A 15,061-nucleotide genomic window follows, 5' to 3' on the forward strand; every position below is an offset into this window, starting at 1 on the left:
TTTTTAAATAAAGAATGGATTCTCAAACGTAATTTTTATGAGAATAAAATATGATATACCACTACTAGTCAAAAGAAAAGAAAATTACATGAAATTTAGATGTATAAATTTAAATGGTGAGATTTCACATTTTATTCTCTTCTGTGAAATCAGGCTTGAGAGAACCTATCTCCCTTAATATATTATGTGCAAGTTTGATTTTTCAAAAAAAAAATATTCTTCTTTTAATCTGGTCCCATAAAAGATGCCACGCCAAAGAGACTTTGTATATATTCCGATTACAACAACATTCAAATGATATCATTAATCATGATTCAAATGGCATATGCTCAAGCATCCTAATAGAAGAGCTTAATTAGAGTTACAATACAAGTGATGATTTGCATAAAAGGCAAAACCATCCACCATCAATAGTTTCTCAATGTCTTAGAGATACATTATTCAAAATTGAGAATTGAAAAACAATGGAACCTCCATTGACACTACTCAAGGAAACAAGCATTCTAAGAGAGACATGAGTAAGCCAAAGCCTTCTCCTCAGAAAGCTCTTCTGCTGTCAAGTCCAGTTTTTTCCTTGAAAACTCATCAATTGAGAGTCCTGGTTTATAAATTAGATATACACACATCAAAACTTAAAGCATGAAGCACTAACACCTAAAATAGTGATATTATGGCTAAATAAAATAAATTAAGAACTCCGAGAGATAATTTGGCACAAGTTAAAGATTACCTTGAACTATTTCCCATTCGCCATTGCGAGTTGTGACAGGGAATGAATAGATCAGTCCAGCTGGTACATTGTAAGATCCATCGGAATAAACTCCCATTGATACCCAGGTTCCCTGATGATATATTGCAATGAAAGAGATTACAGAGATTCATTATAAAGAATTTGAATTAAAGAGATTAAGAATATGACATAACCAACCTCAGGAGTTCCAAGAACCCAATCTCTAATGTGATCACAAGCAGAGCTGGCGGCAGATAGTGCACTTGAAAGCTTTCTAGCTTTAATAATAGCAGCACCCCTTTGTTGGACGGTAGTTATGAATTCTGCATTCAACCTTGATGATGAAGATTATGTCAATATTCAATAAATACATAAAAATAGTTTAAATTGTGAGTCATGGTATCTGTCTATCCACATACCAGGCATCATCAGCTACGAGTTCACGGACAGGCTTTTCGCCGGAAGAGACTTTAACGGTTGCATGGTTGACATCAGGGTACTGAGATGATGAATGATTACCCCAGATAATAACATTTTTCACATCAGAAACTTCGACGTTCAGTCTTTCAGAAATTTGACCCAGTGCCCTGTTATGGTCCAACCTTGTCAAACAAGTAATGTTTTTCTCAGGAATGGATGGAGCATATTCCTTCAAGATCAATGCATTGGTGTTTGCTGGGTTGGCAACAACAAGAACCTGCATTATGATGATCCAGAGTTTAAAGAAATGTAAATATTCCAGGAAATGCATAAAGCCTGAATCATGTTTCTAGAAATATGAAGAGAAAAAAAACGAACTAGTAATTTTCTGTAAAGAAGAGAAACAGATTTCATCAGAATGACTTCACCATACACGATACAAACCAGGTGGAACCTTTCAAACAACATGCCTGCTTATTTAAGTGAAATTTCAACCTGTATCTCATAGATTGTCCAAATTCATTGAAACTCAAAGCTCTTCTTGATTAGCATTAAAAAAAAATTAATCAGTGCAGCCAATAGTAATATATTAGCTTTGCGTTTATCACCATCACATGAGACAAGAACACATACACAGATACCAGACACAACAGCAACACAACAACAACACTAGACAAAAAACCAACACTGACACGTAGACACCGATAATAATTTAAAAAACTAGAAGTAATAGAATGTAACATCATGTGTAAGTGTACGACATCACATGTCGGACATTGGACACGCCTTATGAAGTGTTGGTGCTCATATGACGAAAACCATGACAATAGATAGATAAGCCAACACATTCCGAGACTAAAGAGATGCTTGAAAAAGGCGGAGGATATGAAAAATGAGCATATCTTTTTGACATAAAATGTGGCAAAAATAGAAACGGAAATTAATTAAGAGAAAACTATGAGGATTTAATTAAAGGATGACCTTGCAGTTTGCAGCAGCATGTTTTTCAAGAGCAGAAGCCTGAGACTTATAGATAGAAACATTTTTTGTCATCACATCTTTCCTCTCCATGCCTTCTTTTCTAGGGAACCCACCAACCATTACAGCAATATTGACTCCAGTGCATGCCTCAACCACATCAGTTGTAGCAACAACTCCTGAAACAATTAATTTCCATCATACATTTAACCTTATGAAGCATTCAAACAACCAACACAAACAAACCAACACAAACAAACCAACGTCAATACCGAAATTCATGAGATTTAGCAAAGAGGGAAACTCAAACCTTTCAAAAGAGGGAAAGCAGCATCCACCAACTCCATTTTAACACCATTCAGTGCCTCGGCTGCAGGCGCGATATCAAGCATGTGGAGGATTACATGCTGGTCAGGACCCAGCATCACTCCCCTAGCAATCATAGGGACAAGAGCATATCCAATTTGTCCTAAAATATACAAAACATTTTATCAGTACAACAAAAATATCCCAAGGAGAGTCCTCTTAAGTCAGCTAAGTTGATAGCTGTCCAAGAACATCAGCAGATGTCGGGTGCGGGTTCGATCCCGCAACAACCCACTTATTCTAAGCTATTAGAAATTAAAACAATATGAATCAAACACGGTTCTATTTCTACCTAAAGAGCCAATCAAGAACAAAAAAATAATAAATCTAAAAACACTAAACATGATTGGATTAGATCTGATCAGAAAGTATATCAGAACAAAAGATCCTCATAATTAACGATGAAGGAAACGATTGAAAAAAAGAAGGTTATGATAAGAGTACCTGCAGCACCGGTGACAAGAACACGAACTGGATCTTTGGCCATTTGAATTTTCTAGATCGGAGAAAGGAAGGACAGTGATGGAGTTTGAAAAGAAGAAAGAGTTAGAGTGATGAAGTGTGAAGATGACTATTGCTATATTATAGTAATAACTATTTATTCACGGAGAAGCCAATGTAGTTGAGTATGATGAAAGGCGTGAAACGACACCGCTTTCGGTTCCTGTATTATTAAATCGAGATAGAGATTGCTGATGGGTACCACCATGCCAAGCAGGAATATTCTGTTTGAAAATAAGGATAATGTTTTATTTTATTTTTAAACCACATATTTTCTCGGTTGTACTTCTAGGAATTCATAATTGGATAGGAAAATAAGTAAATTTTGTTGAATTCTCATAAATAACACATCATTAATTAGAGTTAGATGCGACTTTTTTTTAAATAATTATTTTTTTAAAAAAATTCTAAAATAATCAATATTTTAAAAAAATTATCGAAATAACCACGTTTCAAAACAGATGTGTCAGATGAACTGTCACATCCATTTTAAACCAAGAGGAGGCGTCAGCACCACTGGCGCATGCTTTAAAAGCAATGCATGGTGGCGTCAAGGGTGTTGGGGTATGCATGTGCTTGCGCTCATGCTTCTGGCGCCTACATGTGTTGACATGTGTGGCGCCTAACCCTTTGGGGCATGCATTTTCATACTTCTTCTATAAATACCTCGCCCTTCAGCCATTTTTTTCACACAACTTTTACCCTACAACCACATTTTATTTCATTCAACTTCAATCTCCTTCAAGTTTTTGAGTTTTAACCATGTCTGAATACATTCACAAGCGAAATGTTGATTTAATCTTTTTCGTTGTTGCGTCTCCGATAAAGATTCGACTTTGGAATATAGATTCGTTTGGACGTCTTAATCAGATGTTGAACAGTTGGTTAGATGGAGAAATCGGAGATGGTGAAAGGATTAGAAGAATCCAATGGCTTGCGTCCACGTTCAACCAAAATGGAGAAGTGCGTGAATGGGTGGATATTAAGATTGACAGAGGCGTTCATAGGAGGATGCATTACATGTTCAAAATTGTTTTGATGGTTTTAATCAGTTAGTTATTATAATGGTATTTTAATTGTTTTAGTTGTTTATGTTGTTGTTTATGTAATGGTATTTCCTCACAAACTTATAATATGAAATAAATTTAGTTTTTTATATATTACAACAGAGGTACATGTGAATTTATCTTGTTGTGCTCGTTCCAACACTAGGACAGTTAGTACGATTGTGACCTGGATGACTGCATGAACAACATAATCTAACCATTTTGTTCACTGTATCCATTTCGGTTCGAATACGGGTGTTGTTTGGGCGATCATTTTTCTTCATTCGCATAACTTCGTTGTGCCAGACAATGTCCCCTTGATATTCTGGTCAGTAATCCTCTTTTGCCACTACGGAAAAATTATTTTTGTAAACATTTGATAGGTTGGTGACTTTGTAAACGTCAGATAATAAGTAGGATGGATCTCTTCGAACCTTTGAACATGCCGCAATGACATGGGAGCATGGCGTACGAAAGGCTTGGAACTTTCCGCAGTCGCACCAACCTCTATCTAGTTTCACTATGTATTGTCCCATCGGTATGCCCTCATTGTGATCCATGGACTCGACAACATTATACCAACCTTAAGTACGGTCAAACACTGTGACCACGTGTGTGTTTGCTTTGGCAGCTTCATGTCTAATGAATTTCATTGAAGCATCACTGAACAACTGCCCAGATTGCAACATCGAACTCCATTTGGAACGTCTGGTCTTAAACAACGCCCCTAGCCTGAAATATATTGCATGCACCAAAGCGGTTATAGGTAGGTTTCGGATGCCTTTGAAGACAAAGTTCATTGATTCCACAAGATTTGTTGTCATGTGGCCCCAACATTGACCATTGTTGTATGCCCTAGTCCACTTCTCCAATGGAATATTGTCGATCCACCGTACTGCATCTGCGTTTGACAATCTTATTTCTTTGCGGTAGTGTTTAAAAGAAGGTTCTGATAATGCGTAACCTGCATTAACAACCTTCTTCCGCAATGTTTTGTCTTTAATCTCCCGCATAAAATTATGAGCAATATGTCTAATACAAAAGACATGCATCGAATGAGGATCTTGTTAGCCATTATCAATGTTATTATATGCACTGATGATTGAATGGTGTCTATCGGAGATCAAACATAAGTTAGGTTGAGGTGCTACGTGCAATCGGAGATTTCTTAGGAAAAAACATCATCCCTCAGCAGTCTCCCCTTCAACAAGGGCAAAGGCGGTTGGAAAAATGTTGTTGTTGCCATCTTCTGCCACTGCCATCAGTAACGTTCCTTTGTATTTCCTGTACAACCATGTACCGTCAATTTACATAATAGGTTTACAGAAAGAAAAAACGTTGATGCATGGTTGATACGCCTAGAAGAGACGGTGGAATATTCCATTTCCAATAGCACACGTCCCGTCTGGTGTATACGCTGGCAACATTGGACCAGACGATGTAATACTCCTACGCAACTCTATTTTAATTTAAATATACTTATCAAATTATTTATCATCTAATCATGTCGTATTGTTGTACAATTTATCTGGAGGCTATATTTGGGTTTTGATCATCAGGTTAACCATGATGATGTTGCAGTTTTGACATCAAAGACATCAATTATCCGGTTCACTACTGTGGAGATGCACCAGAGTGACCGGGTAAAACTGCAGTTCGGCATGCAGCAACAGATTCCAGAATCTCCGACGTGTTTGGAATATTGGCATCTGTCATACCCTAAATTTTGCCCCACCTAATTTATTTGAATTCGTCCATTTAGCATTATTTCATTTACATTCATTCATATGCATTAAGTTCATCTGCATTCAGTTGTTTTTCATTCATTTGCAATCATATTATTCATCTACACCCTATTATTCAATTTAATCTCTTAGGACCATTTCATCTAATCATAAATTTCTTTTTCCGTGTATAAGTCAAGTATACTAATCAAGAACTAGATTATTTTGGTTATGTTACTTTGTTTAAGTTCACACACTCTTATCATACATCATTAAGGTCATTAGATTGATAATTTGGATAGTTTATGATCTTTTTGTTTGAATAAAGTTCAATCATTAAATTTTGTGATTTCATTCGTGCATCTGGCACTTCATTGAATTCCATTGAATAGTTGTGTGAGTAGAGTTTATTTTTGGCTTAGTTCTAACTATTTCTTATATTCCATAAATAAATAAATAAAACAAGTTTGGATCTTATTTATTTTTATGTGGTTTATAAATTTGAATTGAAGTTACAAACCAATTTTCAAAATAATAAGCTGTACGTTTTTATTTTCAAAAGAATCTTCTCATTACACAATAAGTTACATTCCACTCTATTTATACATCATAAAGCCAATAAAAAGATTTCAAATATTAGTTTATTTTCTATTACATGGAAGATATATGTTACAATAACAATATCACAAAAAAGGGCATGTTTCAATTTTGGTTCAAGGCAAGTTTTTCTTTTTACAGCATTTTGTCACAAAAAGGAAGTTTATTTTGCAATTGGCCCTCAAACACTTGAATTTGGTTTTCCCACTTCAAATTTTGTCCTATTTGTAGAGCATTTTTTTTCCTTTAACATGTCCAAACAGAACAAGGACAACAAAAACATTAACATACTTTTGGAAAAAATACAAAGACACAAAACCAAGACAAGAAGGTGCAAATCAGAGGATCATAAATTAAGGAGAGTGTGAGTATAGCAAGAAAATTGCACAGAAATGCTAGGACATTTTTTGTCCTCTTAAAAGTATTTCAAAAGCATTACCACTTCTACCAACTTTACTGCAAACATAAGACATATCCTTATAAGATTAACGAAACACCATTTTTTCATATAAATAATTAGTAACAAATGAGCAAAGGGATGGTCATTTTTTTTTCCATAAGGCACCTACTGTAAATTGATTTGTTTCAAGACAGACAAATCACAAAAATTCATAACCAGAGTATTCCAAAACTAAATATTTTCACAAATGGCAGTCACCAATATTCACAACTCGTAAAAACATACATCAAGCTTTGCTCAAGTCAACCATAAACCTTTTCATAAAGCTTAGTTAAAACTGGATTTCATTTGAAAGAAAGCATAAATATTATCACTACCGCGACAACATCGTAACAGAGTCAGGGAAGTAAGGAGAAAAAGTTTGAGGAAGGTGAACTCATAAAAAACTTACCGGAAATATGAGATTCTTGACTCCATCTATTTGGAAATTTCCTATTCCTCACCGATTTTTTTGTATCTGTTACCGTTGTTTGAAGTTCATTTACCTTTGTTTCATTATGTTGTTTTTTTCCATGAGTGAACTGACTCTTTGTGACCGAACTCGAGTCGTGAGTGGGAGGCCGTCGCGCCCATGATAGTGAGCGATGGTCGTTTTTCTTGACGTCGAACCGCCATAGGGGGCCTCCTTGTTGCACCGCGGTAACACCTTCAACGAAGAACAACTTCATTTTCCCTCTTTAATCATTATCGCGATTAGGACATGTAGAATTTGAGGGGGGGTTTAACCTCCGTGAATTTTTGCTTGAGAACGAAATTTGGCTTGAGGATTTGTTCATAGAGTGAGGAAGATTTTGTTTCTCAGGAGCAAAGGTGAGGGGAATTTCGTTTGGTGTGGATCGTGTTTCAGAAAGAATGTTTTTTCCTTTTCGCTGAAGAAGAACGGTTGCATTTGTTTTTAAGAGAAGGAAACGGTCGTGTTAGTTTTAGGGTTTAATTCTACCATGTTTTGTTAATGGCCGAACTGGGTCGGATCCTACCCGATTCGCCACTCCATCCCATTCTGTCAGTTTCGGCCCAATCTTTTTTTATTTTAAAAATTCTCATTTGGTTTTTGTTACTTGTGTTAATGGATGCATTTAACTTACAACTAGCCACCCATGGTTTGGTGGTTGAGGCATCTGCTGCTTCCCATTAGGCCATGGGTTTGATCCCTGGTGACAGAAATGTTATTTCACTTTTTTTTTTTTCATTTATTTATTTTGTAATTGCCATTTTTGTTGAAATTTTTTATAACTTCTTACAAAAAAAATTTACCATTTTTTTAATCCCTTTATCTAGTTACATTTTTAAATGCTTGTTGATTTTATTTTTCCCGTGTTAATTTTTAAGTGTGTTATAAGTAATTTTTCTTATTTATTTATTTTTACTCGACTTATTTTGGGGTCTTTTTTAAAATAAAGTTTTTTAAGCATATCCATTCAATTTTCATTGATTTCAAATTTCCATGATTTGATCATTTTAATTTAATTTCAAACCTTTACATTAATCTCTTTTTAAATTTATTTTCTTAACTAAAATCGGAAGAAAAAGATTACCTGGGTGAAAGGTCCAGTCGTAATCCTGAATGCTAGGCCCAAGTTGTAAGAGCTTGCGAGCCATAAGTATTCGTCTTCTATTTAAAACACCTCAATATTCAAACCATTTTCATAAGTAAGTTGGAAGAAAAAGACTACCTAAATGAAATATCCAATCGTAATCCCGAATATTAGGCCCAAGTTGTAAGAGTTTGGAAGCCCTATGTATTCGTCTTCTCTTCAAAATATTTGTAAATATTCAAACCATTTTCATAATTAAAATTGGAAGAAAAAGATTACCTGGGTGAAAGGTCCAGACGTAGTCCCGAGTATTAGACCCAAGTTGTAAGAGCTTGCAAGTCATAAATACTCGTCTTTCAAGCCCAAAAATACATCCAACCAATCAAACTCTTTTTCGCCTTCATGTGATTGATCCAAAAAACCTTTTCATAAACAAAAGATATTTTGTCTTAAGATGATTAAATCAATGTTCCGTCCATAATTTTTAAGTTGAGATAAGTGACATTTTTCCGAATGTTTGTTTGTAAATCCATTCGATATGTGGTATACGTCTGCTCCTCATCTATTTTGGGTAAAACAATGTTTCTCGTTGATTAATATAAGATAGCTTTCGCTAAAATCGACCAACAAACAAACATTTTTACCCAGAACTACGTAAGCCTTGAGTTCTCTATTGCACCTAGAGATACGTAGGAGCAAAATTTGTAAATCTTGTCATACCCATTAATAAAAAACTTAGGTTTAGTCTCATTCGTTGCAAAAATCCAAAAATATTCTTTCTCTTCTCTTCTTTCTTTCCCACCTAATAGCTCGAGAAGCTTAACATTTCAAACTAACACTAGCGCGTACAACAAACCTAACGGTTCCCGTTGAGTACAACCGACGTGAGGGGTGTTAATACATTTCCCTTGCGTAATCGACTCCCGAACCCTAATATTGGTTGCGACGACCATAATCATTATCGTTCTTTCTTGGGTTTTATCGATAAATTGGCGCATACACCAATGCCCATGCATAGGCGCCAAGGTTGTTGGCGCCTCCTTGCATTGCTTTTAAAGCATACGTCGGCACCAGTGGCGTCTCCTCTTGGTTTAAAATGGATGCGCCAGTTCATCTGGCGACTGGCGCATCTGTTTTGAAACGTGGTTATTTCGGTATTTTTTCTGAAATATTGGTTATTTTAGAAATTTTTTTTTGAAAAAAGTGGTTATTTAAAAAAAAAAATTAGATGCGCAAGTGTTAATTATTTTTTCTTTTTATATTGAATTTTAATTCTTTTAAGATTTTTTTTTCAAATATAATTACTACTTTTATATTATAATAATTTATTGTAGTTTTTTTTTGAAAAATATAATTAATATTTTTTAACAATATAAATTAATGTCAAATAAAAAGAAAAATATAAGTCAATAAATTGAAAGTGACATATAAAATTTATTTTTATAAATTTAAGTAATTATAAAAGATATATTCGGTGGTTTATATTTTATTTTTAGTCTTATTTCTTTTTATACATGTATTTTATTTAGATATTTATTTTAAGTTGTGTACATATGTATCATATGATGCTATATATATATATATATATATATATATATTATATATATATATATATATATATATATATATATATATATATATATATATATATATATATATATTAGTCGTTAAGTTTTGAAATTGTTAAAGTAAACTCTTAAAAAAAAATTATATAGAAATATCATAAAAAAATATTATAGTGAAAAAGAAATAGTTAATACAAAAAATTATGAAAATATATATTTTTTTTCTTTGTTAGGACTCGAACTCACGACCTTTTATAGAGAATAGATAATAAGTTCGTGTATTTTCTTTTTGAAAAGTGAAGAAGAGTTTTGGAGTGTTCCCATATGAATTTAGATGATGTGGCACAAAAATAATTGAAGTATTAGTGAGATGATACGTGATTCCAATTTAATATATTATATAGATTACTTATAGTTTTGGGGTGGCACTAGATTCAATAAGATCAACTCAATTCACTTGTACAATTCCACTAAATCACCTTACAAAACTGACGTATAGATGGACGGAGCATTACACAAAGCACAATTTTTATTGTCATCTAAATTGTTAATGTGCATTCAACTATCATATGCAATCTAAATTGAATCAATTGGTTGGTTTAGACGTCACACTTATATAAATGTCATTCTAAGTCACACTCATGTATTCTTTCACTCACACTTATAACACTTTCTCCTATCTCAAATATTAATTTAAGCATTGAAGTGATAACCTTATAAGTACTCAATTTCTTATCAATAGAGACGTCAACCATCGCACCAAAAGTCTTTCCATGATGGTCATATTCTTTATTTCATCAATTCTTTATTTCGTTACAAAATAATAGCTTCGTCTGTGGAAATTATCTTCTAATTTTCACAAACTTTTATGGTCCTCTTCATTGTACTACGACAATTGCTCCAACAACTGTTTATGTTAGTCGTTCTGATCATTGTAGTTGTTTTTTGCTACTTTCATTGACGATCGGTTCTAAAGCAACTAGATCAACGGTTCACCACAACGTCATTATCGTTTAAGATGTTCGATCAACGATCATATCCTACAAGATGACATATCACTAGTTCTCTCTCTCATTACTAAAAAACCTCCTTAACATCTAGATCCCCAATATTTGATCGCAAACCCTCAACTAATCACAGGAATGCATCATATCATAATTTCTTAATCGATTGTCCAAAAGCATCTTCCATTTCCTTCGTTCCAACATCAATTTTGCTTCCTCCGACGCAACATGAGTTTTCTCATCCTCTACATTTAGAATCCTTAAGACCATAACGGTCACATGACATTCAATAACTCCAAGTATCGCTAGCAATACCTAGTGAAAATAAACTCATGTTGAACATCTTTAACATATTGCAACAGCAAAACACAAGACTTTGTTAGGTCAAAGAAAATCAACAGAAAATGCATGCTTATATCGCAACTCAACTAGAGGTATTGCAACACGACCACTCTAGAGTTGCTGCGAGAGACACTCTCATCGACGTTGGGTCACAACTAAAAAGAGCACGAGAGTTTCCAAAACCATGTCGTCGTCATCACTCTGGTCACAAGTCTCCTTCTTGAGACTCTAGAGGTGGTGACAACAACCACATGCCACTTAAGGATCACTATCCAAGGAGATCTTTGTCCCACAATAGAAGGAATCTTCTTATCAAACTCATCATTGATTGCATAATTTTTAAGTCTTTGGAGAAACCACCAAAGCTGGAGACTTATGACAAGACAAAAGATCTTGATGAGCACAATGAGCATGTGGACATTATACTTGATTTACACCAAGCCAAAAGCACAGTGAAATAGGAAGAAAAAGAAGTATTTAGCCTTAAATGAGTTGTCGTGACTTAGTTCAAAAGTTTGGAAGATAACTACATTAGCTCATGGAGAAAGTTATGTGACGAGTTTACTTCATAATTTACAGCACGAAGACGTCATCCAAAGATAATATCCATTCTCTTTTCCATTCATCAGAGGAAGAAGAAGACACTTTGGGAGTACATCAACAGGTTTATCAATGTGGCAATTGAGATAGGATGAGTCAATGACAAAAATTATAGGATTTTTGAGAAAGGTTTCGTAGCGGGAAAATTTGATATTAAGCTATTGATTAACTTAACTCAGAAAAAGCAAGAGTCGCCACCGAACTTTATTCTTTCCAAAGGGAAAGGGAAAAAAGGTCGAACAAAACCTATAAAAAAAGGTAAAATAAAAGAGAAATCTAGATACGGGAGTTGGTTATACAAAGGAAAAGGTATTAGTACCTCTCACATCTATGGTACTCCATAGGAACCACTTGCGAATTTGTGTTATGAAAAAGCTAGTTTGTTTGTTTGATTGATTGATTTTAATTTAAAAAGACTTTTTGTCGTCTTCGAGTGGAAAAACTCAGTTTACTATCAACATATTGAATTAAACAAGATTGAATCAACCCAAGAGTCCATCTATAGATGACTATAAATATATAAGCATTGATCAACCAAGCCAACAACTCAATCTCAAACAAAATTTGCACAAAAGTTAATATAGAAAAAAAATTTAAAGTTGCTTAAAAGGGAAATTAAAGAGAACATTCAAATCAAGTACCAAAACATAAAAGAAATGGTTGAGAAAATTATGAGAAGTCAATAAAAATATGAATAAAAGGATCTCAAAAGTTGGATGCAAAAGTATTTGACAATGGTTGAAAAATAAATTGAAAATGAAAATAAATAAATAAAATAAAACAAAAATATTAATAAATGCTAAATTGATTTTAAAAATTATGCAAAATATTTTTAGGGATTTTCTGTAAAAAAAAATGGAGCAAAAATGAACTAATGATCATTAAAAATTAAATCAGAAAAAAATGGAAATAAAAAATAAAATAAAATAAAATAAAGTAAAATATTTGAAAATGTCGCGCCAACGGCTAACACGCGTATCAGGCTGGGATTGGGAAAATTAAAATGCTTGGAGCCAAAGCGCATGCTCTGAAACTCCATCTTCAACCTTGAGTTGATTTTGCACACTTCATGAACTCGGAGTTTTAAGCTCGAATAAGACGCGTTTAAGCATCAACATCCATCATTATTCATGTCTCTTTGCCTCAAAGCCATTGATTGGCTCTGAGCAAAGAGAATTTGCTCAAGAACACTAAGAACCCTAGTTCTTCAAAGTAAAATTAAATGATGCATACGCAATATAAAATTAAGGTAGTCGAGGGCTTTTAATCAGTAAATCACGACAAACACACTAGTAACTTGTTTGCTCAGAAGGGTTACTTGAAGGTGATAAAAATAAGAAAGGGGGGTTTGAATTGTTTTAGAAATTAAAAGCTTTTTCAAAAGTAAGAACACACAAAATTTTATACTGGTTCGCTTATAACACAAAGTTACTCCAGTCCACTCGGCCAAGGTGATTTCGCCTTCAAAAGGACTTAATCCACTAATCTTGAAAGATTAATACAACCAAACGTCTAAGAGAGTGATCTCTTAGTCCTCCCAAGTATACAGACTACGCAGAGTCACTTGAGGAACAAAAGCAATTTAGCAAAATAAATTTGTAATCGAGAGTGCTTCTAAGAGTAAGCAAATATTACAGCAGAATAATCAAGTAAGTGTTTTCACGTATGAGCAGCAGCTCGTGAAAAACTAAGAGAGAATGTAAAGAATTTTCTGTGCGTTGTTGTGTATCTCTCACTGAAGTAGGTTGTCCTTTATATAGTGGTGAAAAGGATCGTTGGAGTGATGACAGAATATTGGCCTTTGATGAGCATTCAATATCATTACTTCTGTGTTTCTTGCCATAACCAATTTGTCTCCCTGAATAATTTCTTTCTAAAAATACTTCCTTTCCATTTGAAGAAATTCTTTCCGTTACTCTTTCTGGATTTGGAGAAACTGTATCAGAGTCTGTGTTATCTCAGATTTCAACGTTAGAGGGAAATAATGTTGAGGTTACATCAGAGCTTCTCAGAGTACTGGTCTATCAAATCATCAGAACTAAGACCCGTGGATGTTTAGAGCTTCTGGTTCTTCCTTCTTGCTTTGCTCAGAGTCAGAACTTCTAGAGCGCACTTCTTCCTCAGATACTTCTGATCTTCTAGTACTTTGTATCTAATCAGAGTTTGTATCTGATAAAACGATCAGATTCCTTTGTTGCTGTTCAGAGTCCTGCACACTTAGAGAATTTTCGTTAGGGTGCCATTTTTGGTTTCATCCTTTGTTATCATCAAAATCTTGGAATTCTATTGTAGAACTAATTTTGTTCTTACAATCTCCCCCTTTTTGATGATGACAAAACAATATTAATTTAGTGATGAAACATTTATAGATAAGAATTTTTAGATCAGATAGAAGTGAGCTCCCCCTGAGATAAGTCTGGGAGTTCAGAAGTTCTTACCGGAGCTTCCATGAGATGATGTTTTAAGATTCTCTTCTGCAAATTTCTAAGTCAAAAAGGATTAGAACCAAATTTATAAACAATGTTTGCAGAGTATTTAAGGGATTTAGATATGTTTTCATCAGAGCTGTTTTTAGTTCTCCTCCTTTTTGTCAGAATCAAAAAGTCTTAGCAAGAAATTAGAGCAAAAAGGCATATATATAATCACAGATGGTAGAAGCACAGACAACAGTCAAGAGACAGAATGCAAAACAGGCAAAGCAGAAAGCAACAGACAAAACAGAGCAACAAGCAAAGAAAACAAAAAAATAAGTCCTAGGTGCCTAAGGGTTGGGAGGTGGAGGCATCCTCTGGAGCAGCTGGGTCAGCAGATTCTGAATGTTGACATTAACTGAATCCTGTTGATCCAATCTGGCTCGGACTTCTTTCTGCTCTTTTTGAAGTTCTTCAAGTGTCTTAAGAACCAGAGGGACAAAGGTGGAAGATTAATGTGAGGCTCACGATCAAGAATGTGAGGCTCTTTGTAGATGGGAGTTGAGACGACGCCAGTAACCACTGGGTTTGGGTTGCTTGAACTTGGAGCTTGTTCGTTTGAATCCATTTGTTGAGAGAAGTATTAGACTGATTGTTATTGAGCATCCATGAATGTTGTTGAGAGCTGAGATGAAGATTGAGGAATGTTGCAGGAATGCCTTGAGAGAGAGAGCTGAACTTGCAAAATGTTTATGAGTGTGTGAGAGTGAAAAGTGTGCAAT

The 15,061-nt window shown here is 34.4% G+C and overlaps 1 protein-coding gene across 1 annotated transcript; it reads right to left on the reverse strand.

The window, feature by feature from the left end:
• Positions 1–245: 245 nt before the first annotated feature.
• Positions 246–3,182, reverse strand: LOC127096802 (malate dehydrogenase). The gene is made up of 7 exons (XM_051035346.1): positions 2,939–3,182; positions 2,439–2,597; positions 2,132–2,307; positions 1,150–1,427; positions 929–1,064; positions 731–842; positions 246–598 (listed from the first exon to the last, which is right to left on the reverse strand). Exons 1-7 carry the CDS (start codon positions 2,979–2,981, stop codon positions 504–506), a joined length of 999 nt encoding a protein of 332 aa, XP_050891303.1. The 5' UTR covers positions 2,982–3,182; the 3' UTR covers positions 246–503.
• Between the last annotated feature and the right edge of the window lie 11,879 nt (positions 3,183–15,061).

Source organism: Lathyrus oleraceus, chromosome 6, assembly GCF_024323335.1.
Source record: "Lathyrus oleraceus cultivar Zhongwan6 chromosome 6, CAAS_Psat_ZW6_1.0, whole genome shotgun sequence".
Classification (NCBI taxonomy): domain Eukaryota; kingdom Viridiplantae; phylum Streptophyta; class Magnoliopsida; order Fabales; family Fabaceae; genus Lathyrus; species Lathyrus oleraceus.

Excerpts from the sequence above, each read along its gene's own strand:
- LOC127096802 (XM_051035346.1), bottom strand. The coding sequence starts at position 2,981 with ATGGCCAAAGATCCAGTTCGTGTTCTTGTCACCGGTGCTGCAG. Across the intron at positions 2,598-2,938 it reads TCTTGTCACCGGTGCTGCAG|GACAAATTGGATATGCTCTT; the intron begins GTACTCTTATCA and ends TGTATATTTTAG. Across the intron at positions 843-928 it reads GGGTTCTTGGAACTCCTGAG|GGAACCTGGGTATCAATGGG; the intron begins GTTGGTTATGTC and ends ATATATCATCAG.